At 36.9% G+C, this 24,735-nt stretch overlaps 3 protein-coding genes across 4 annotated transcripts in view; 2 read left to right on the top strand and 1 right to left on the bottom strand.

Moving 5' to 3' along the window:
• Nucleotides 1–4,548, top strand: part of adamtsl3 (ADAMTS-like 3) — a 180,260-nt gene extending 175,712 nt beyond the window's left edge. Inside the window, exon 31 of the mRNA XM_053513528.1 lies at nt 740–4,548. Within this exon, the coding sequence (XP_053369503.1) occupies nt 740–858 (119 nt within the window). The 3' untranslated portion in view covers nt 859–4,548. The remainder of the gene's footprint in view (nt 1–739) is intronic.
• A 2,430-nt stretch (nt 4,549–6,978) lies between these two features.
• Nucleotides 6,979–11,621, bottom strand: saxo2 (stabilizer of axonemal microtubules 2). The gene is made up of 5 exons (XM_053513752.1): nt 11,584–11,621; nt 10,458–10,637; nt 9,411–9,613; nt 7,804–8,707; nt 6,979–7,187 (listed from the first exon to the last, which is right to left on the bottom strand). Exons 1-5 carry the CDS (start codon nt 11,619–11,621, stop codon nt 7,118–7,120), a joined length of 1,395 nt encoding a protein of 464 aa, XP_053369727.1. The 3' UTR covers nt 6,979–7,117.
• Nucleotides 11,622–12,114: 493 nt separating this feature from the next.
• efl1 (elongation factor like GTPase 1) overlaps nt 12,115–24,735 on the top strand; it is a 157,753-nt gene continuing 145,132 nt past the window's right edge. Inside the window, exons 1-7 of one of the 2 annotated variants that reach the window (XM_053513061.1) lie at nt 12,115–12,133; nt 13,798–13,900; nt 14,799–14,866; nt 14,952–15,036; nt 15,127–15,260; nt 15,835–15,972; nt 16,559–16,776. In XM_053513061.1, coding sequence (XP_053369036.1) covers nt 13,810–13,900; nt 14,799–14,866; nt 14,952–15,036; nt 15,127–15,260; nt 15,835–15,972; nt 16,559–16,776 — 734 coding nt within the window. In that variant the 5' untranslated portion in view covers nt 12,115–12,133; nt 13,798–13,809. Of the gene's footprint in view, nt 12,134–12,164; nt 12,277–13,797; nt 13,901–14,798; nt 14,867–14,951; nt 15,037–15,126; nt 15,261–15,834; nt 15,973–16,558; nt 16,777–24,735 lie in introns of those variants that run through there. The other variant, XM_053513060.1, reaches the window with a different exon arrangement.

Here is a 24,735-nt window from a genome sequence, read left to right on the forward strand (position 1 = left end):
GGCAAAGTGTTTTTTATGAAGACAATTGTACCAGATGTATTTCATTGTTAGAAGTGCTTCAGTGACTGGTTTTGAAAGTGGGTTTTGCCAGGCAGTTTCTCTCTCCGTGGTACTGCGAACTGTATTGACCTACTTTCACCCGAGTGTAACTAATGGTTATTAGAACACCTGTGATGCAGAGTCATACAGTACATATAGTCCCAGTGCTGTTACCGTCCATTATCACCACTAGTGGAAATCCTTTCATCCAATCAGACTACTTGGTTGGAACTACCTGGTGTTTTACAATCATTAATGACGCAACCGTTAGTTCCAACCAAGTAGTCTGACTCTACTGATGTGAGGGAAAATAAATATTTCTGGGTTTTTGTTCTTTTTATCTTTTTAATTTTACCTACATAATATATACTGTAGGGCAGGGTTCATCGGTCAGATTTTTATGTCCCAGTTGTGTTGCCCTCCATTATCATCACTCATGGGAAGCTGACTGATATATAAATTCCCATTTTTTGTTTGTGCACACCCACTGGAAAACCTTCTGAATATCTACAGATGATGAAAAGTGAATTTCAAATAGCAGATCTCCTTTAAAATCTATTGTCACACAGTTTCTAGAAAAATTCTTCCACAGTAGAACATCAGTATTTTCCTTTTAATTTGTTAAGTATATTGTAAATATCTGCATTTTCAGATCATAAATAATTCTGTTTGTATGTGTGTTTTCTTCCCCCTCATGCAGATGAGTGTAAGGACACAACACATTACTGTGCGGTGGTGAAACGCCTCAGGTTGTGTTCCATTGAACTGTATACACAGAGATGCTGCATGTCTTGCTCAGAAGACTCGGGCACTATGTAGTGCTTGCTGATGAAACATCCCCAGCTTTTACAGCACACTGACTTCTGAACACTGTTCTTCTTTCCAATCAAAGCACATGTGGAATAAATCTGAAGTGGAAGGACTCCAGGACTTTGCTGCATAAACGAGGAGAGAGTGCCATTTTTGGGACACGGCCGAGGTTAAGTGGATGCTCTATGTAATTTGGACTAAAGGGCCTTTATCTAGGCTGAAGTGAGTTTTGGGTGTGCATTGGCAATTCACTGCTGACAAACAAAACAGCACTAATTCAGCTCTCACCTCTCGTCATTATATAATGTTCATTATGAGTATCATGTGTGGAATAATTTATAAGAATGTGTTTTGCTCTATATTTAATCATCAGGAAGAGAAGCAGAGAATATTGGACCATTCACGTGTGTGAAGGGAGGCTGTATATAGGGTACTTATAGTGGATGAGAATCTGAAAAGTCAGAAAATCCAAAAGGGCAACGCTTTTATTAAAGGTTATCTAAATATTGACTTCATAACACATGTGCAAGCAGGGAATAAGATGAATATAAAACGATGTATGAGAACTTAAGCACAACAGCGTATGGCAGTATTTCCCAGACGTTACATTACAACAGAGAATCAAAGTACAAGAAGGCATGGAAGGTATATTTACGGGCATAATTACAATCAAGGAATATAATTTTTAATTATAAGGATAAGAATTTATCTATTTTGTCACATAAAAAAAAACCCAGCTTTTTATATTGATTTTTTATATTCTACCTATTTTATAAAAATAAATTAGGTTTGTGATGCATTTAAGTCAAATTAATTAGTTTACTTTAAACATACTATTTTTACCATTATTTATCATTATTTATTTTAGCTGAACTTACATATTTTATGTAAGTTATTGAGTGAAAATTCTGTCCTAAATGTAAATATGTTCAGGGCTGCACTATTTGATAAAAAAAATGACATTGCGATTATTTTAACACATTGCGATTGTGATTTAAACTACAATTTTTAACTATTTACTGTATTTATACATCTTTATCTAGCAAAAAATTGGAGAACTTACCTTATTAAGAGAATATTTGCAGATATTTATTTATGAACTTAATCAATTATGTAACAAAATAATCCTACTTAAAGTATTCATAAACTCTACATATATTCCCAACTATGCGTATACTATGTGTAAGAAATGGCAGCCTGTTATGATTCAATAATTCCACAGTTCCATATTGAGATTAAAATTTTCCAGTTATCCCCTTTCCAGTAGTATCTGCACAAAGTAGCCAACCTCTACTTTACTTATCATTAAACATTTAGTTCAATAAAACACATTAGGGCATGCTGTGTTATAGGAAAATAAGTCATTACCTACCCACAGTGTCTTATTTTTCTATAGCTGCATGTCCCGAAGCGTTTTATTCGTCCTATACCACTGCAGTTTGCAGAGACTGTCCAGTTTACCTGGCCTACGGTCAAATATCTTAAAAACATTTTTAGCATTCATATGAACACACTTTTTTTTTTCGGTACATTCCCCGAATAAGCACAGTTTAAACTTGGATTTGCCATTGCAACCTCGTTTAGCTTTGTATATTGCACATAAATGTTTTGCGCATGGACCCTGGTTACACAAATGATCCATGACATATTTTTCCCTGTAGCCCTTCATCAAGCACAAGTCTCATTTACTCATGCTTCTTAAGCCTCTCGAGACCCAGACTCTAACTTTGTGCACCTTGTAATTTCTCCTCACTGTTTCGGTTTATTAGCACTTGATAACTGTTGAATTTAATCACTGTGTTTAAACGGGTTTGGGAATAGAGAAATATGCAGCGGTTCTCTTATGAGGATCTTACATGGGTATGTACACAGTGTAGTTGGGAGAAAATATGTTACAGTATCCTCATATGAGGACAGCAGTATCTTGTGAGGTTAATAAGTTATATATCTTTCCCTTTTAGAAATTTGCTTTCAGTTACAAATGGGTACATGGAGGTAAAGGTGTACCAATTATCAAATTTCAGCCATTAAGATTTTGAAGCTGGTGGCCAGAAAAGTGCACAAAAGATCGACACTCATGGCACAACATTTGAAACCGACACTACCACAAGATTCAGCCATAAGATTACAATAATAAAAATTAAGCCCAATCTTGCATAAGTTCACTTTGTGCCACCAGCTCTAGCCCCTCGGGGGACCAGAATGACCCCTGGAGTACAGTATGACCCCTGGAGGTGTACGGCACCAGGATGTTGGCAGTGGATCCTTTGGAAGCTGTGGGGCCTCTGTGCATTGGGCTTGTTTGTCTGCTGCATTCCTAATCAAATTAGGATCTGGGGAGCTTAGAGGCCTGATTGGGAGTCTTTACCTGCTGGGCCCCATCCTCAAAAGGTTCTGGCGCACTGGGTGTTCTGGTGCCTTTCCATTTTAGCCATTGGCTTTTTCTTGGGATTGTACCAGACAGGCTGGCCTTTGCTCTCCACCGGCATAAAAGAGGCTTGGGTGCCCATGATCCTGCCCCCAATTTTTTTTTCGTGTGTAAATAATAATGATTTGTTAATGTTATGGCTAATCGGTGTACTGTATACACTGACAGTCTTGAATCATATGTCTTTTTTTCACACATGTACCAGGATCACAACAATTGGGGCATGAACTGTAACATACATAGAAACAGACATTGACTGTTGTTTATACATTTGGTATTCATATCTTATTCTAAAAGCACTATTCCTTACTTATGCATGTGTTATGAAGACATTATGTAGATCATTTTAATGTATGAGGGACTGAACAGTCTTTACATCACCTGAATCTCCAGTTGCCATGCCTTTCAAATGTACTTGTGTGTGGATGTGTGTGTGTGTGTCTGCGTGTGTGTTCAACCAATGTGCTGCATTGTAAATTAATTCTTGTACATAATGTGTGTGTTTTTTAAGTGCAATATTGTACATTGAGTGTAGAGATTCTGGAGTTATTTTCTTATCTGCTAATGTAGTTCACATTGTAATCCATATTTATGATTTCAGAAAACTTTATCAATTATTCATGTAGATAATCCATGAGTTGACTACCATTCTTTCTTCTGTATTTAAAAGCATGCAACTTAATTACAGTTTAAAATGTTTAAATAGAAACACAAACCATGTGCTGAAATGAGTACAGGTAATATATTACCAGGTTATTTGGCTACTGACGTGTAAAACCATTCGCTTGTTCGGGATGGTGAGCTTTTTGATAGGGGACTGTCTGGAATTCCTTAATACGTCTCTGTGTTAGAGCATAAAGAAAATAAATAACATTTTTGAGACAGTTTATTTTTTCTTAAGTATTATTTTGGCACATGAATCTTGTTTTTTTTTTTTTTTTAACATTTGGATATTTAGTATGTTCCCTACACCACCAGATATCAGAAAGAACCATTTGGTTGGTTTGTACAGCCAACACACACATATATATATGATTTTATGCATGATTTTATGCAATGAAATGTACAAACATTTTATTTAGTTTGGACTCTCAACTAGTTGTTTAGCAATGTGCAAAGTGCATGTCTGATTCAGGATACACCTCCAACCACATTACGTTTGTTCTGTTTCTCAAAGCGAAGGCAGATTAATGTACGAGGGTGAGTCAAAATGTGCAGTGTGCAGTAATTACTTTTTTGTGGTCTGAGGAAGTACTTGGTGCCATTATTTATCAAAGATATATCTGTGCGCAGTATGGAGAAAGTGTTTTTTTTGTGAGAAGTTGGTGGAACAAGCGATCAAGAAGGAGCCTGACACCTGTCCACGGCTGGTGACAAAGCTGCCCCTTCTCTATGGTCCTGATCTTGTTCCATCGGACTTTCACTTCTGACAAATTTTGATGCCTTTAAACATTTTTAATTAGGGAATACGAAAGCTTGTTGACAGATGTATAAAGTATATAAAAAAAAAAAACAAGGAGATGATATCTAAAAATGATGTATTTGTCTTTTCTGAAATTGTATTAAAATATATTCTGCAGCCAGAGTGCAGACCATTTTTGACTCACCCTCGTAGGCGTGGGCCATTTATTAACAATCCAAATCAGCACACGATCTCATGGACCAAAGCAGAAAGGGGTCAAACTTCAGACAAGTGTGGAGCAATCAATATGAAGGGCAATAAGTAAAAAAGAAAAAGGAGTAATATCGACACCACCATTAAGAACCGCATAAAACCTCACAAATATGTTCAGCAACAAGGTGAGTGTGATCGAATGTCTGTTGTGAGTAGAATGTGAGTTGAGAACAGAATTAATCATGCCACACCAAGACCGTAAAAAATACTGCGATTTTAATATGGACCAGTATCATCAACAATTTTTTTTTTAATATATTAATTATATTAATATATACCATTTGAAAGTATTTTAACTTTGATATCATTACATCTATACTTCTTACCTTTTTAAACACATCATTAATCTCATGCCATAAAGCCACTTAGATTATATATAGCTTATTATAACAGCTAATTTATTACAACTAATTATACTGATTCAATTATGACAGATGAGGTTCATTTTCTCAACAGGTCAACAGGGCCAGTGCTTTACACACCTGCACCTGTCAGGGATAACCCCTAGGGGGTGCTCTGTGCCCATAAGCCAATCATGTCATCTTGTTTGCAGTCACCTGGATCTAGTCTAAGGTTAAGTCTGATTTGTTTGTGTATAAATAGTCCTGGTTATGGGTATGTCTTTGTGTCACATCAGATTATGGTACTGTTCATATTTTTGTTCTGTTTACCTATATCTTTAATAAATGTTCACATCACCCTTCCTTCTCTGACAAAATGTGAAACCGACTTAAAGGTGAAACAGAGCTTGAGGGTCGACCTTGAGTTTTTTTTTTTGTTTGGTGAGGGGGCTATGACAGTCCCGGCGAATGCGGAGCACGTGGGGGAGCGGAAGGCAAGAACTCACATGGTGCGCAGAGGGAAGAGGAGAGGTGGGAGAGAGCAAGAAGCACTTGGTGTAAAAGGTCTTCTAATCTGTGTGAATGTACAAAATGTATAGTCAAAGGTAGCTGGCCAAACCTGAAATGACACTGTATCCAAATACATAGACTTCAATATGGAGTTTGTCCGTCTTTTGCAGTTATATACGCTTCCATGCTTCTTGGAAGGCTGTCTGCAAGCGTTTAGGTGGGAATTTGTGCCGATTCATTTTGTAGAGCATTTATGAGGTCTGGCTCGCAATTTCCATTCCAGTTCATCCCAAAGGTGCGCGAAAGCACCTTTGGAGGTTGTGTAGTGGGTCACCTACTGTATGGTGTGACTTTTGGGAGGGGATGTTAGGGATAACCCCTGAAGGTTGCTCCGCCCCCTTGAGCCTGTTTATTGTGTTTTGTGTTGAATCTTTTATGGTGACATTAGTTTCAAGAATTTACTTCCTAGCGTGCTTTTCACCAGTCATGTCCTCTCGTTTGCAGTCATCTGTAGTCTGATTAGTTTGTGTATAAAGAATTCTGGGCCCGTATTTACTATGCATCTCAGAATCACTCCTAGGTGTCATGCTCAAAGTTAATTTAGGGTTTAAAATATTTCTACCTCAGAATAAGAAATAAAAGTTATTTAGAAAGCTTCCTACTCTTACTTTCAGCGAGGAGTAGGACTGCTCCTAGGAAAAAACGTGTAACGTCAGTTTGACACCCAAAGTCACAAAGCGGGTTACACATTATAGTGGATGTTGTAGTTTTGAAAGGTTTTTTAAAATTTTTAGTTTAATGCACACAGACAAAACGTACAGATGCATGAATTGGCTGCATGACGTTATCCTAATCAGACGGCACCAATCATACCTGTTTTAAGCCCCTATAATAGAGCTGTGTAGGTCTGTCATAATAACTTAACTTAAAATATAATTCAAACTGGAGAGAGGATGAGACAGTTTTGCTTGTGGAGAAGGTAGTAAAATTAAAATACATAATCAAAGGAAAATTCTCTCATGAACCCTATTTGCACACTACTCCTAACCAGTTAGGACATCTCCTACATTTTAGTGAAGCTAGGAGTGATTTGCTCTTTCAAGAATGTTGATTAATTGCTCTTACTCCTACCTGTACTTCCAAAAGTAGGACCAAAATTGAGTCACTCTGATTCCCTAATCTGAGATGCTTAGTAAATATGAGCCCAGGTCAGGGGTATGTCTTTGTCTTGCACCTGATCTGAGTCTGCTGTTGATTTCGGCTGTTTTTGTCTTGTATTGCTTATATCTTTAATTAATGTCTTTACGTCCACGCCTATGCCATGCCTGCATCATTCTTCTCTGTCAGCACCATCTGGTCCTGGGAGCTTATTTTACGGAAGAACCTGGATAAACAGACAGATTAAATATAATCAGACACGTACCAGAGATATCCCAGAGAAATATGTAAATGTACTGGATGTATACATAAGGTTCTAATAAAGTTACAAAACTTGGGGGTATGCTGGTGTAGGAAAAGAATGCAAAAAGGGGCGGTATGGTGTGGTGTCCCCCGATATATTGATTATTTTTCTACAAACACCAGACCCAAAGTGTGTTATACACACTATACAGGCCACTGAGATATCCCTGTAGATAACCAGGATGTGTGATATTCTTTCTCCTGAACACTTTCTCACGTCAGAAAATTTACTTGTCATTGCAATGTTCTGACACTGGAGACTCCTTCCATATACAGTATATTAAACACCTCATTACAGAAATCCTTCCCATATGAACTTTGAATTTTGGGGTTTATTATTAGTCCCCATAAATTAGTATAATTAAGTACAATAATACTGGATAAACCATTCACATTTAAGTCAGTAGTGATGTCAGAGCCATGTTGTTATAGATCATTCATTGACACCTTGCTAATCAAATTTTCTAATCATATCTGTGATGTAATATAAAATGCAATAATAATAATAATAATAATAATAAAAATAATAATAACCAGACCTGTGACCTCTGTCATCAACCTTCTCAAAGACAAAGCCCGGTATTGGCTCATAGCTAGCTGGACACACGCTGATCTTTTTGGGTGTGAACTCAGTGCGGTACATTGTTTCATCATCCAAAGGTTCTTCGCTCCGCAGTGGGGCAGCAAGCGGCTTGCAACTGATATTGGGCTGCAGTTGGTGCTGGACGAAGTGGGCCCTAAAAGTGCTCATGTCCTCCATCTTCCCACTGTTTCTGTGGATTTCCTGGGGTTTGCGAATAATGTCTTGCCGCTGGGCTTTCCAGGCTTTAAATTCCTCCTTCATAGTGGTGTTGCCTTGAAAAGGAACAGAGGAACAAACTGGCCTCGACAGAGGCCTACTGGGGACGAACGGCTGGACATTGTGTTTGACAAAGGTTGTCCCTGTTGTTGTGTTAAGATCCATTTCCTCTGTGGGACTCCTATACTCTGACTTGTTCTGCACCCGTAGTGGAGATACAGCCCATGGTTGAAAACGATCTCGGAACTCAGTGCTGCTCTGGAAGGTTGCACCACTGGATACCGCAGTGTATTTAGGTTTGCAGCTCTTGGCCATTTGAACTGGCAGGCCCTGGAAGTCGTGCCGGTGTGTAGTGAGGCCTTCCATAGGCTCGTCACTGGGTTTGTACTCATGAGGTGCTTTGACTAAATGCACATCCACTGGGTGAGGTATATAATCCATCCGGTTACTGGTCACTCCATCAAAAGGAACATTAGACTGCTTGGGTACGTAAGAAGGTTTGAAGCTCTCGCGTGGTACAAGACCTCGTGGAATGAAATCATCCTGGAATGTTGTGGCATTTCCAAACTTCTCAGTTGGGGGATGGTAAGACACCTTGGGTCTGGTGAGCTCTCGTCTGGTAATTTCCCACCCAGGGAAATCTTCTGCAAAAAATGAATACACACAAAAACACATCAAAACAAAACAAAAAAACAAACAAATTTGTGCAAAAAAAATGACAAAGAGCCAAATGCTATTATTTCCGTGTCTTATATAGCCCATAACAAATTGACCTTTTAATTGTATTTGCCATGTGCACAAAATGTCTGTGACAATTCTACATTAAAATGCTTGTTTTTGAAGTTTATACAGGTACAATATATACAAGTGTTACAAATGACAAAAGAACAATCACACCTGCACAGCATTGACTGGGGAGACAGTAGCCTTGAAAGGAAAGCGCTGATAAGACAGTGTGGCCAAAGAAAGTTCTAATATAACCGAAATGCAGATCTTTTTTAAGTCACCCTTGCGTGTGCTTGATAGATAGTAAATGTGCACCTTATCATCACATCAATATTTACTAAGAGCCCATGTATTTGAGTTGAGTCCATGTATTTGTATTTGGTTACATTCCTAAAATGTAAATTAAGCATGTGTAATATAAAACGCATATGTACACTAAATGGAAGCTAGACCTAAAGCGAAGCACTGTGTAAAGCGAATGCTGTAAAAAGATTTTAGTGGACTGAATGCTCCTTGAGAGATTTTCTACTCCCCCATATCTTCTGTATGTCACTTTACAACATTCTTAGCATAAAGTAAATGAAGTAGCCTTTAAAAGTACTTCTGATTCTCCTGTATTACCTTTATAGGTTGGTACTGTGTCCACCTTTCCAGAAGCACCTTGCATTCTCTCCTTTGGCCGCAGTGGTAAAGCACGCTCTATTTCGTAAGGGCCAAACTCCTGGTTGTACGTAGTGGCCAAGTCAATCACACCTTGACTAGGTTGGTATTCAGCTCTTTTTTTCCCAGGGCGCGGGCTCACTTCATAAGCAACAAAATCAGACCTGTTGCATATAAAACAGAATGAGGAAGGGACAGCAACATTAATGACACTTTTTAAAGTAAATTTAAATACTTAGTTTAGGTCAGTGATATGACAAATTTGCCATTTACATTGGGTATAGAAAAGAATCACCCCCTTTAAAATAATCACATTTTGTTTCTTTGCAGCCTGAAATGAAGAAAAACAGTTTTTGTTTTATACAGCTGTACTGGGTGCAAATTTTAACATCAAAGTAAATGATAGGCTTTTAAAAAGGATTGATCCCTTCGTAGAAAGGATCTATTATTAAGATGTAGGAGGTATCTGATACAAGACAAACTATCCCTGGATCGAAACCTGATGAAAGAGCCAGGAGGAAACTGGTCAGTTTATATATATATATATATATATATATATATATATATATATATATATATATATATATATATATATACTGTATATGGGGTGTATATATATATGTAATAGCGGTGTTTAAGTAAAACTGGGCCTGAATGTAATGTAAACTCCTTCTAAATTAATGTATAAAAAGAGATTGATGTTTACAGAAGACTTTATGAGGCTCATAAAAACATGAAAATGGTGCAAATGTTTTAAAGAAGGCCATACTTCTGTGAAGTAGTATTCATAAAGCAGTTTCCTCTGTCTGTGGGAAATGTACACACAATCATTCATGAACACCACTTGCATATTACAGTCCTGCCCTCATTTCAAGCCATTTCCACATCTTTGGGCCAATAAAGGAGTTCCTGGGAGGCCAGGGTTTCAGACATGAAGCTGGCGGTACGATTATGGCACTAGTCTACTGAGCAAGCTTTCTATCTGGCTTGACTTGAAGATTTTTTTACCTAAAGGTAGTGGTCCCATCCATTCGATCACGGTTTCTCCTTTCCTCCTGTTTGGGTTTAAGGCTCTTGCGTGGCTGGTAACTTTTGTAGCCTGGGTATTTCTCAGTGTACTCAGTCACTACACAATCCTGGCAGCCTTCTGTGTAGAGTGCTGTGGGCTGTTGTGTGCAACGGTGGCGTCTACAGACAGATCAAGTAAAAGTACATAGATGAATAAAGTACTTTTAGCTTATTATTGTTTTCTGGATATACAGTAGGGATAATCACTGCTGCAGTGCCTTAGTTAGATCCTTTGATTCCTTTCAGTACAGAATTCAGTACTGCTGAATTCTGATTGGTCAGAATGAGCAATTGCAAGGTAAACTATATGACTATATATATTTGTATGATGGACCTTCTATCTTCTAAGATAAATACTAAATGTTCCATTAGTTATGAATAAAGAATGGATATCATTAATATGATGGTATTTTTGTAAGAGCTTTGAACATTTATTGAACATTTATATCTATTTACTGACGATTACATGATAGCATCAATGATGTTGCGACTACAGATATTTTTACAGGAACCATAGTATGTAGTAACCAAGTTTACACATTGCTGCTGTTTGAGTTTTAAAAAGATGTGAGCTACCATGCCAATCCATTATCCATTGCAGGGCACACATACTAAAGGCAATTTGGGATGCCAATTAGGCTAATGTGCCCCAAGAACAAATTCCATGCATATATACATGAGGGAGGGGATTGAACCCATACCCAGGATGTGCGGGGCAACAGTGGTAACCACTACACCACCGTGCCACCTTTTTATTTATATATAACATATAAAGAATGTGTGTGTGTGTGTATATATATATATATATATATATATATATATATATATATATATATATATATATATATGTACAGTACTGAAGTTTATATATATATATATAAACTTCAGTACTGTACCTCGTACTGATCAGGACTAACTAAGTACTGTATCAAACAGGAAGACCAGTCCCTGGTGTAATGTAAATAATTTATAGAGGACTTTTTATAAATAAAAAAATAACAAATAAATAATTTACAAAAGTAACACAGAACTTTTTTCTCTCTCCTGGATGTATTATCAGCCTTACCCGCAGTTGCAGATTTCACACACACAGCGTCGCTCCATGGCTGTAAAACTGAAACAGAAGTAACTTTAAATTAATTTGATTAAATTCCTGTCTCAGGAGCCACACTCAGTGCCACCCTCGAGTCCCCGCGCTCGCGACGCGTAACACACGTTTCTATGGCAACTCTCCATGACAACAAATAAGAGTCCTCCTGACGACCAAAGACCAGAATATTACGTCATTCGTTGATTTATAGTTCCATACATAATCCTACAGATCCCATAATCCTTCAGCAAAAAAAAAAAAGCGGATAATACTATAGTAGATAAATAGCTACTCCTTCTGATTCGACACTATATTAATTTGTTTTATTTCGCGGAAATTTCACACAGTGCTAGAAGTCTAAATTTTATTTATTTTTTAATTGATTAATTAAAATATATATACCATACATGCGCACAAAACGAATCTGAGTGGAATATCGTTCAAATACGATCTTCCTATTGGAAGATTTGTTGTGACATCACAGTGACGTCACCTCCAGTTTACTTCCGGGAAAAGACATAACAACGTGAGTAGAGCCTGTCATGCTTTTGCTGCTTTACTGAGTTGTGCTTTTCATATATCACATGGTTCACAAATTCGAGCTGTTCACATATTCATTGTTTACTTTTCAACAACTGTGCATGTGGACTCTGTTACCCACAGTTGAAGGTAAATGCTTCAGAAAGCCAAAGCATAACATTTAGCTGAGTTAGCTAGCTAACTACAACGGCTAAGTTTACAGGTTTTTTATTATGAAAAGTTTCATATATATATATACACTTTCACTACACATATATGAGATAATCATATGACTGTTTAAAGCTTCTGTTAGTTACAGGGGTAAAGTCAGTATTCTGGGATGCTGGTTGCTATAGTAACACGTGCAGACAGCTTCAGCTGTGTGACAAAACTGGACAGAATTCAGTGACTCAGAACACACGCAGGAAATTCTGCTAATAAAGAAAAGGAAATTAAAGTGCAATGTACATTCAGTAAAAGTTAACTAACCACGCTGCATTCTGGAGGCAGAGATAAATGACAGGGGTGTCTTGTTTAAACAAACAATCTTAAAACATTATATTTATTGTCCGGGGTCTGGGTTCGATGCCCACTTTGAGTCTGTGTGAATGCAGTTTGCATGTTTCTCTCCGCTTTCTCCAGTTTCCTCCTACAATCCAAAAACATGCAGATTAGGGTCCAGATTACTAAATTACCCGTAGTGTATGAATGACAAATGGGCGTTGAGCTGGCAAACCAACCCCTAAAGTAACTTCCATAGGAACGACAGACAAGCTGTGTCTTCAGGGAGGGGAGTATCTGTCGCCTGATATGCTGGAAGCAAAATACAAAAAAACAAAACAAAAGAAAAAAAAAAAACTGATGCAACCTATAGAACTTCAGCTAGAGGCTGAGAGTAAACGTATCGAGAATAATAAGACTGTTGATGAACCGGATAAAACATATGAGGAATTCAAGACACAGAACGAGTCAAGTCTAGATCAGAAAAGGAGGCATTAGCTATTTTAAGGAAGGCTGGGCTGAAAAATCGGCTTTAAGGTGCAGTCCGTTAGCATCAGACATGGTTGTTTATGTAGTTGTGTATGTTTGTATACTATTATTTCTGTTGACCAGCCTTTGTGTGTTGGAGTTAATACTTTGAGTCGGTTTAGATGTGGTGGTAGGTCTATTGTATCTTGATCACTATTCTGTCTTCCTGTTTGAAAAAGAAATGTATGCAGAAATAAATACATCTTAAGATCTGGAAAGTATCCATAAACCACAGTAATGCAGTTACTACTGTTAAAATTTTTATCATGAATTTCATTTATTACTAGTCAAATGTCAAATGTTCAAGTCAAACTGGTACTTTTAATGGTGCAGAATGACAAAGCACTACTTTTTTTTTCTCAATACAATCCCCAGCTACACAGGAAGCTTTTTCAGTACGCCAGAACCAAAATCAGGCTGCTTGCTTCATGGCTGTAACGCTTGCCTCACAGCTAAAGTGTCTTGGCACCATACTGTGCTTTAAGTTTTCTTTAAATGTTTGTTTTAAACAGTTACAGGCCTTCATTCAAAAGAAATTTCATCACAAATTACATCACTAGTCCCAGTTTGACTTGAACGCCTCTTGTACTTTGTCACATTCTGAACATTCATCTTTTTATTCCTTTGTCTCTCTCTTTGTAGATTATTCTCAGAATGGGGCACACAAGTTTAGAAAAAATCATTGCACTACAGAAGAAAACGTCAAACATTAGAAATATCTGTATTTTGGCCCACGTGGACCATGGTAAGTAACAATTCCGTTTGTTGTCAGGATTATTTTGTACAGCTTTTAAATGTAAATTTGTGATGTGTTTTTTTAGTTGATTGAGATGGACTTAGTGCACAACTATGGCATATTATAGACCACATTACTTTACATTAACAAATAGCTTGCTTTTTGGCTGCATATTCCACTGGTCTAACAGTGTTGAGGCTTTAAACCAGAATATTAGATTAGTTAGATTAGAGCTACATTTCTAAAAATTGCTGACATTCCTGGCCTGCTAGTCTTTGGACAAGTAATCTGGTTAACCCTAGCTGTGAAATTAAAGAGAACTGCTCTTAAAAAAAAAAAAAGGTATTCTGACAGCTTCTTCTGATGACAGATTGAATTGGTTTTTCTTATATGCAATTTGCTGCAGAACATACTGTAGCTATCAAATAACTATCAAAGCCTGACTGTGTGAGAAAATCAGGACTGTTGTTGAGAATTTTAAAATCTTAAATAGTTTTGACTTCTTGAACATGCATGGTGCATCAGGTGTGTTATTTCCTTGTCTTAATGTCTTCATTATTATACAAAAATAGTAATAAAAAATTACAGATAAACTTGTATTTGTATGTTTGTTCAAACATTTGATTGATAGGCATGTGTATGCATGGATTTATCTTAATCCACAAAGCTGTAATGTTAATATTGTGTTAAAAATCAAGGGGAAATGTAATAAAGAGATAACATGACATGCAGATACAGACTGTGTGTGTGTGCATATGGCCACACCAGTTGTATAATAGGATGGTAAAGACTGCACCATTATACGTCATCAGTTTTAATAATTGTTTAATACATGCTTGTTGTGACTTTTAAGCATTGCTTCATCACCTTCATTAACTCATCAAGCACACGTATGAACTGTTTACAGGAAAAACGACACTGGCAGACTGTTTGGTCGCAAGCAACGGCATCATTTCCACTCGCTTGGCAGGAAAGGTGCGTATATTCTGTTCATCAAATGTGGATCATTTTATTTTTATGTGTGTGTTTGTGTCACAAAAGCGTTGTGTTGTATTTGTAGCTCAGGTACCTGGACAGCCGGGAGGATGAACAGATCCGAGGGATCACTATGAAGTCCAGTGCCATTTCTTTACACTATACAACAGGTGCAGTATATTTTACAAAATTTACATTAAAGGCATTACACAATATGGTTATTTTTGTGAGCTTATGTTTGTTCCTCTGTGTCTTTTCAGGAGACAATGAATACCTCATTAATCTGATCGACTCTCCCGGTCATGTGGACTTCTCCTCGGAGGTCTCTACAGCTGTTCGGCTGTGTGACGGAGCCATCGTGATCGTGGACGCGGTAGAAGGAGTGTGTCCTCAGGTATGAAGTCCTACTTAGTGAGCATGTCCTTACAGTTGGACGGTGTAATAAATTACTAACTGGCAACTTGAGTATTTTTTCACTAGGCTTGTTTCTGACAATAAGTGTTAGCATTTCATTTCAGGTCCAGGTTTAAATCTAGTACTGAATAAACAGTTTTCTAATTCACCTGGATAAAATATTTTCATAGAGAGTAATATAAAAACAGGCATAGCTTTTTAATGAGTATGCTTTTATGGGAGAATAAAGGCTTATTACTTTCCTATAGTGTTATAAGTGTTATAAGTTGATTAAGGCATATAAAACAATGCACTTCCTGTTTTCACTTATTTTAAAGTACCTATAAACTATAAATATCTTTCCTCACGAGCCTGTCTTTTACTTCTCTGTTTAGTCTTATGTCTTACACTTGACACTTTACACTTACAGTTTACTTTCCCCATCATAGTAATCATCTGACATACAGAACACTAACATTAGACACTCCCATATGGCTCTTACTGTGGATCAACTTCCAAGCCTGTCTGGTCATTTGACTTGAGTTTTTTTTTTAACAATTTTATTTCTGCTGCAGACACAAGCAGTGTTGAGGCAGGCATGGCTGGAGAACATTCGACCTGTGCTTGTTATCAACAAGATTGACCGGCTGATTGTGGAGCTCAAGCTGAGTCCTCAAGAGTCCTACACACACCTCCTGAAAATTCTTGAACAGGTAGACCAGTTATACTACATGTTACACTATATAATACTGTATTTCGGGATGTTTGGCAGTTTCATATGTGTACTCTTATAAGATTCTAATAAACACATACATATAAATTCTCAACCAAGTTGTTTGTATTCGTCAGGATGCTCTGGTATTTACGGATTTGTTCAAACAGAGGTTTTCTGTAGTGCAACGATGCATGTCACCATAATTACTGGCAAAAATATACTCCTTATCCTGTGAACTTATTTTCACTCCACACCAATTTTCATTTCCAATAAGGAATAATGAAAAAAAACCCTGCACATTTTTAAAGGAGTGTATGCCATTGGATGCTGCGTTAAATAAGTAATTAATATTTTATCTGTAAAACAATCTGTAAGGGTTGCTTTCAAAGAATTAATTTAGACTGACTTTGCAACTGATGTGCACAATATGAATTTCTTTATTTTGTTACTTTCTCTTTTGTTGTGTTGAAGCAGTGACAGAAATGCAATTACCATTTAATCATTTTATTTTGTTAATGGAAAGGTGTTTATTATGACTTGTAAAATGTAGGGTTATGTGACTGATTAAAGTGTGTGTTGTACAGGTGAACGCTGTGACAGGCACCCTGTTCACTTCTAAAGTGCTGGAGGAGCGTGCAGTGAAGGAGGCACAGGTTCAGGAAGAGCCTCCTGAGACCGATGGAGGTGAGCAGGTTTATGATTGGAGCTCAGGCCTGGAGGAAACGGATGATTCGCATCTATATTTCAGCCCTGACCAGGGAAACGTGGTGTTTGCCAGTGCAATCGACTCCTGGGGTTTCAGGTACAGCATACACTTATCGCACACAGCTCACTAGGTCAAATTATTGGGTTGCATTAAGCAAAGAAGAAATGTGGTCAGACAAAACATCATGAATGAAGATCACTTAAAGACTTGAAGTTACATGGTAAAATAAACCATAGCTATGTTTAATAATAAAAGGAAAAGCATTTAATTGTGATGAGAACTCGCATTATTAGGATTTACCAGTTGTGTGGCCAGAGGAAAACTACTTGTTAGTGAGACTAATCAGAACAAAGTCTTTAGTTTGCTAGGGAGGATAAAGATAGGACTTTAGAGCAATAAGAAAAATAGTCATGTGGTATGATGAATTCAGATTGACCCTATTCCAGAGAAGGTAAGGAGGAAAGCGCATAAAATGATGCACCATTCATGCATTGTTCCCACTGTACAAGCCTCAGGAGGCAATGTTATGATCTTGGTTTGCTTCATGTCTTTGCTTCATGTCATGTCTAGCTCAAAAATGTTATGTGGTAATAAAATGAAGTCAGCTGTCTACCTGAATGTACTAAATGACCAAATTATCATCAATGGAGCTTCTCTGGCACAGAAATATTCTGGGACTTGAATTGTAAAGGAGTGGTTCTGGCATCCTGCGCACATTACTGTATGTGCTGTAACCAAAGCTAAAGATGACTGAATCATATCTAAGAGTGCACACCTTTTTTTACTTTTTGACCAGGCAAAACTTTTGTTTTAATTTAGTTTTAGTTTTTATTAGTAGGTCTTATACATTTACATTCATGTCTTTGCAAGCACTTGCAATCAGCGGTGTTGTTCCAGGTACCTGCCATCATACTCACATGTAGCGTTAATGTGTCCACTGTAAGACTCATGTCTCACTGTAGAAAGCAGATAAGACGAGCCTGAAAAGCCTTAATGTCTAATTCCAGATATTGTGTGGTTAGGTAGTAAAGGGGACAAGACAGCAACACATTTGGCATTTCTTTGTAAAATGGGCCACATTATTTTATTTGTATTCAAATAAATGTAGAATGTTTGAATGTGACAAAAGTAATTTATGTGAATTTCATAAAAAAGTTAGTACAATGCATTCAAACTCTTCATGTATGACGTGTTGATGCTTTGTCACAGTAAACACTCGTTAATATTTGAAAGGCTTAATTTTGATTTTTTTTTTTCTTTTTTTTGCTTACTCTTGTGTGGTTGGTTATGAGGATGTACTGTATGTTAGTGTGTTTGTTTAACTTGAGCATTGTTTGATTGAGCCTGGTTATATTATACTGCCTGAAATATGAAGACAATACTCACATTCCTGTGCCTTTGGTGAATGCTGGCTCTCCTGTTTACCTGAAAAAGAAAAAAAAAATCTGACAGATTTGACACTTTTATTAAGGTGTGTCTGACTGTCATTAAATGGCAGTTAAATTATTTTATGACAGATATGTCAGACACACCTTAACTGTCATTAAATGAATATATAGTGAATGTTTAAAAATTATTACTGTTTGCCATTAATATAATCTGTCTAACTCCTTAGTATATAGTTAAATATATAGTGTTTACCAGGACGAGCTTTAGCTTGTGTGCACAGTGCACAGTAACAATCCATACAGACTTTAACTAAGGAAAAAAAGTCAAATTAAATGTGTACATGGGAGCATGGGTTTTCCCTTGGATAATGGTCATGGGAAATATAAACACTGCACTCATTTAGATCAGCCTCTTATAATACTAACATTGATTAAGAATATCCTTTAAAGGTTATCGAAGACCTTGATAAGTTTGGATCATCTGCAGTGTGTCTCCAAGCTGCAGTTCAGTAAATGTCCACTAGATGATGCCCTTGTCAAAGTTTTGAAGAACTTTGGCAGCATCCACCATTTTCTTATAGTCATGATTCTTTTTAACACAGTAATCTTACGTCTCTAATGTGTATAATTACAAATAGCTTAATGTTGTTGATTACCACTAAAAGCCTAATAGTGATGTTTACGCCTGAGGGTTCTTGACAGCTTTTTTTTTTTTTTTTTAAAACCTTTTCTCTTGTTCAGTGTCAGGTTTCAAGGTTTTAGAGAGACTTTATGAAAGCACTCAGGACTGAAGTACTGTCCCATAGTGGATGAATTTGAGTTTTAAAACCAACACTCTTGAGCAATAAATGCCGATGGATATATTAGAAAAGAGCCATTCTCATGTCTCAGCGCACCCATGAGTATTTGGGGAATAAATTACATAAGGAGCTGAGCAGAGCTTTAATTAGTCAAAGAATTGCTCAGTTGAATAGTTGTATTAGGTCAGCTTGTACGAAAGTGCAGGAAGAACTGGGTTATTAAAGGTTGTATAAACTCTAAGTAAACCAATTAAAATGTGTTTTTTTTTCGTAAACCAGTCTGCTAACATTTATTTAAAAAGAATACAGTATCATTATATGGTATATATAGTATATGGATGAATGTAACGTGTTGAAATTATATTGCTCCTGAATGCATCTTGTATGATGCAAATCTAAGATCTGATAAATTTTCTACAACAGCATGACAAGAAGGTAGTGCCAGCTGCAGGGCAAATAACTGCTATATGTTAATGCTCTTACACTAATGTTAGAACCTCTATAGTAAAAACTTGTACAGAGGTGTGTATTATCACCACTTTGCATAAAGAGATAAACCATGTAATTGGTGATCTGCTAACATTTTCTGCGAACAGATGTTCATTTTTAATGTTTTTAGAAAGGATGGCTAGAGTTCATGTTTTTTTTAACAGCCAGAAGCAGCATGTTTATAGCTGTTATAATGAACAGCATAACTAAATAACAACAATTTATTGGGAAATTAGTTGGCTGTATTTGGCGTAAAAACCTTCGGAGTGTGCTGTTAGAGGAAAAGTATGAACCTCAGGATGGTAACGCGTCATGGTGGCTGTTATTTACCCATAATATCATGCTGTAATTTTTTATTTTCTACCTGATGCACCTAAATTGTTCGTTTTTTGCAATCACCCCAAATCTAGAAATGTAATTTACCTACATCCATAAGTGGCTTTTCCTGGTAGTCCTGTTAGACTGTAGTGTATAATGGGCTTCTGCATGCACATTAACAAACAATATATCCTGCATGAAGCTGCACACTGTATAAAGCACAGGCAAACATAAATCCTTCAAGAATTGCTTTTATGCCAGATCCTGTTGCTAAAATATTTATCAAACAAGTCTCCCATCATTCTTGACCTAGAAGTTTAAATGTCGGCGAAGTGTGGTCATATTGACTGAATGCAGGACGGACGTGCAGGATTTCTCAAACAGCAAAAACTAAACAGTGGTTCAGGATAACTGTTGAAATAAAAACAGCAGTCCAGTTTTTTTCCTCGAGACCTTTGGATCCTGCTGTATCTATAGCTCTGTGATAAACAGGACCATTTACAAGTTTGGACACTTTTACAGCCTTTTTCCCGTCACTGCTTACAAAAATAGCACACATGGAAAGCTTTTCCCTCCGTCTGAAAGAAATTCCGATACGCTTGGTTAATTGAAAAAAAAAAAAAAAAAAAAAACTAAATAAAAAGCTTTGAATTGGATTTAAATGCTTGTTTTTAAAATGATGAATTAGAGTTGTAATAACTGCTCTCATACATTTTGTATTGTGATAAAGTTTTATTAACTACTTTCATATGTTATTTTTATTTAAGCTTTTAGATGTTATCATGTTTAAGGTCAGGAAATAGGAAAATTATTGCATTGGTCTTATTTGTGCCCATTTTACTGAGATGTTGAAACTTAGAGAAGTTCCATCAATCTGAATCAGGTGTGTTAAAAGAGATGGAAAGTTAACTGTACACAACTGCAGGAAAAACTGGTTGGGTGAATGCTAAATATGGACAGCAGCAACTTAATGTAAACCTTAATAACTACTGTGATAATACACTATTAAACTAACTATTAACCATCACGTAATACTACTTATATTACTTACTAATTAAACTAATAAACAACTAATGAAAGCAGACTAAAGTGTATAGAAAACAAAACTCCCAGAGCTCAACCTGTTCCAGCAGAACAATATGCCCCTGTACACAAAGCAAGACATTATAATTAGGCTTGAATCAAAGGACTCAAGCGTCCTGAACAGAGCCCTGATTTCAACTGCACTCAACACCTTTGGGATGAACCAGAACACTGACTGCACTCCAGGCCTCCTCACCCATCATCAACGCCTAATCTCACCAGGGAGCTAAATGTACAGAAATTCTTACTGCTACAGTCCATTCTAGTGGAAAGCCTTTCTAGAAGAGTGGAGCTTAATATAACAACAAAATCCAGAACATATCCTTGTGTGTGTGTGTGTGTGTGTGTGTGTTTTATTTATCTTTGTATGTACTTATAGATTATAAAGTGATGTGAAAGAGTATTTGCCCCCTCCATGTTGTTTTTGCACATTTGTCACACTTAAATGGTTCTGATTAACAAGCAAGTACACAAAGACAATAATCTTTGTCATAAAGTTAATACAAAGATAACAGCGATAAAGTTAATAGTACACAAAAATAACCTGAGTAAATACAAAATGTTTTTTTAAATACACTACTCACAATAAGTTAAGGATATTGTTATTTACATGAGTGCTTTTTCTATTTGCTCTGAATTTGAATAAAATAAGTAATTAGTAATATCCCTTTGATATTACTAATAATGTATGAGAAGAAACACCATTTTCTTTAGTTTAATCTTTATTACCCCAAAAATTTTGACAATAACAGGGATATCCCCAAATAACAAAAATTGACAATGTCAGTAGCGGGTGTTTCCACCATTTGCCTCAATGACAGCTTGACAGCGACGTCTCATGCTCCTCACTAGCCTCATGATGTTGTTCTTAGGCAATGCGTTCCAATTTTTCACAAGTGCTACACGCAGTTCTACCAGGTCACATGGGGGTGGGGTACGATCATCCAGTCTCTGCTTCAACTGGTCCCTGACGTGCTCTATGGGGTTCAGGTCAGGGGGCATTAATGGCCATATCATATGAGGCACTCCAACTTCCTGAAGTCGAGCTGTGACAATTCTGGAGTCGGTTGGAAATGGTTTGTCTGGAAACCATAGTACCCCTCGCATCTCGTAAACGCGCCCCCAAATGGATTGGCCCCAATAAGGCACACTTGTACACAATGAGACCAAAACACAAAATGAGGTGTGTCTATCACCCCAATACAGTTGCCTCCCTACCCCAAAAATGTCTGAAGTGAAATAAACACTGTATGTATGACATCCACTAAGTCTCTCACAATATCCCTAACATGTTGTAAGTAGTGTAATTATTTAATTTAGGCAAAGCTGTCCAAACCTGCCTGACTCTATGTGCTCTGTGTGCACCTAAACCTAATAACTGGTTGTGCAACAACTGCAGTCTAGATTTTGAGATAACTGGCATTGAGTTTTTCACATCACTGTCGGGGGACTTTTTTCTGCAGGATTGTTTTAATTCAGCCACATTGGAGGGTTTTAAGCATTAACGACCCATCTAAGGTCATGCCACAGCATCCCAACTTCGACTAGGCCACTCCAAACCCCTATGTATATTTTTTTGAGCCATTCAGAGGTGGACTTGCTGATGTGTTTCGGATCATCGTCCTTTCTGCATAACCCAAGTTTTCTTGAGGTTGAGGTTACAATCTGATGGTCGGACATTTTCCTTTAGGATTTTCTGGTAGAGTGCAGAATTTATGTTTCCATCAGTTATGGCAAGTCGCAGGTCCTGGAGCTTTATCATTACACTACCACCGCCATGTTTGACAGTTGGTATGATGCTCCTTTAATGAAATTCTGTGTTAGTTTTTGTTATCCTCCAAAAAGTTAAACCTTTGTCTCTTCAGTCCACAGGATGTTTTACTTTATTGAGTTAGAAAACAGCATTTTTTCCCCTTAAATAATTAAATCACCATTTAAAAATTGCATTTTTGCAGTTTCTGGATTTCTAGGTTCTCTTTGTGCAATATTAAAATTAGTTTAGGATTTGAATCATTTAAATGTGACAAATATGCAAAAAAATAAATAAATAAAAAAAATCCAGAAGGGGCAAATACTTTTTAATGCCACTGTAGATTGTTTGTTTGCTGGTAAAGCCCATTAGGGCTCAAAAATTAAAAGCTTTTTAAAGTGTTTCCGGTTTCAAAAGCATAAAAACCAAGGAACACGACTCCACTCTCTAAATGTAGCATCCATCCTGTATGTGGCTTGCAGATGAAAAGCACTCAGGGCAGTAACAGTAGTCTTTTTTAGTAATTTAAATAACATGGGGAGAAAAAATTCAAAACACACTGAATACACAGCCAGCACCTCTGATCTGAAGCTAGGACTGTTAAAGATTAGATCTCATGCATCTAAAGCAGTTATTGTTAATGAAACTATCACAGACCAGGAGTTCCATATATTATGTTGAGAATGGATTAAAGAGAATGCGTATGTAGCTCCTAATGAAGCTAGTCCTCCTGGATACAGCAATGTACAGCAGCCTCGGCTAACTGATAGAAGAGGGGGCATCGCAGTTATTTACAATGATAATCTGTCTATTGTACAAAAACACGGACTCAAATTCAATGCATTTGAAGCTCTCTATAGTATCATAAAAAGCTACAAATATACATGTAATATGTAGCTACAAATATAAAGTCAGCTCAGTCGATCCCATTAATTATCACTTACAGACCTCTAGGGCCGTACTTTGAATTTCTCAATGAATTTGAAGATTTCATCTCAAACCTTGTCATCTCTGTAGACAAAGCGTTAATTGCTGGAGGCGTTAATATTCAATTTGAGAATCCAGAAGACCCTCTGAGACCAGCATTTATGTCCATACTGGACTCAGGAGGAGTAAATCAGTGTGTAGTAGGAACCTCTCATAAAACAGGTTACACTTAAGATTTAATATTATCCTTCGGATTAAGTATAAGAAATATAATTATAATTCCACAGTCTGAATCTATCTCAGATCACTATCTTGTCTCAATTAAAGTGTCTCATAGTGATAATGTACGCACAGCACCGCGCTACCACATTAAACGTACATTCACATCAAATACCACACAGAGCTTTATTAATAATCTTCCATAGTTATCAACTTTGATTGGATCGGCATCTGACTCCACAGCACTCGATCTGGCGACTGAATATTTAGAGTCGACGTTAAGTTATATCTTAGATAATGTTGGTCTAGTTTAAAAAAAAAAAAGATTAGAGATAAAAAACTCGCTCCCCGGTATAATGACCATACACGCACTTTAAAACAGACCGCTCGAAAATTAGAACGTGAATAGTGTCAAACTAAATTGCTAGTATTCCAAATAGTATGTAAGGAGAGCATCCTGAACTATAAAAAAGCTCTCAGTGATGCTAGATCATTGTATCTCTCCACTTTTATTGAAAATAACAAAAATAATCCTAGATTTTTATTTAATTACCGTTGCTAAATTAACTAGAAACAAGACCATTGCAGAAATCTCCACAACAACAACATACAGTAGTGAGGACTTCATGACCTTTTTCAATAACAAAATCATAAATATTAGGCAAAACATTCAGGCTTTGAAACCAAACAATTTAAGTTATGCAGATGATAAACTAACTACACCGCATCAGAATCTAGAATACTTTACTCCCCTTGAAGAGAGTGAACTAATTTCACTTATCCCTTCATCAAAATCGTCAACCTGTGTATTAGATCCCATTCCGACACGTTTTCTCAAGCAGATAGTACTAGCAATAACAGAACCCCTGATGAAAATAATGAACTTTTCACTCATAAGTGGATATGTTTCAAAATCCTTTAAATTAGCAGTTATTAAACCGCTAATTGAGAAACCTGACCTCGACCCTTGTCATCTGTCCAACTACAGGCTGATATCATTCCTTCCTTTTATCTCTAAGATTCTGTAAAAGATATTAGCACAGCACCTATGTTCATATCTACATAGGAATGGCATAAACTA

Source organism: Clarias gariepinus, chromosome 15 (genome assembly GCF_024256425.1).
Source record: "Clarias gariepinus isolate MV-2021 ecotype Netherlands chromosome 15, CGAR_prim_01v2, whole genome shotgun sequence".
Taxonomy (NCBI): domain Eukaryota; kingdom Metazoa; phylum Chordata; class Actinopteri; order Siluriformes; family Clariidae; genus Clarias; species Clarias gariepinus.

What these genes read in the sequence shown, in the direction of transcription:
- saxo2 (XM_053513752.1), bottom strand. Translation starts at nt 11,621, where the DNA reads ATGGAGCGACGCTGTGTGTGTGAAATCTGCAACTGCGG. An exon ending in CACAGTACCAACCTATAAAG is followed by an intron (nt 8,708 to 9,410) that starts GTAATACAGGAG and finishes CATTTTTTGCAG; the next exon opens with AAGATTTCCCTGGGTGGGAA. An exon ending in GTTGATGACAGAGGTCACAG is followed by an intron (nt 7,188 to 7,803) that starts GTCTGGTTATTA and finishes CTGTTTATCCAG; the next exon opens with GTTCTTCCGTAAAATAAGCT.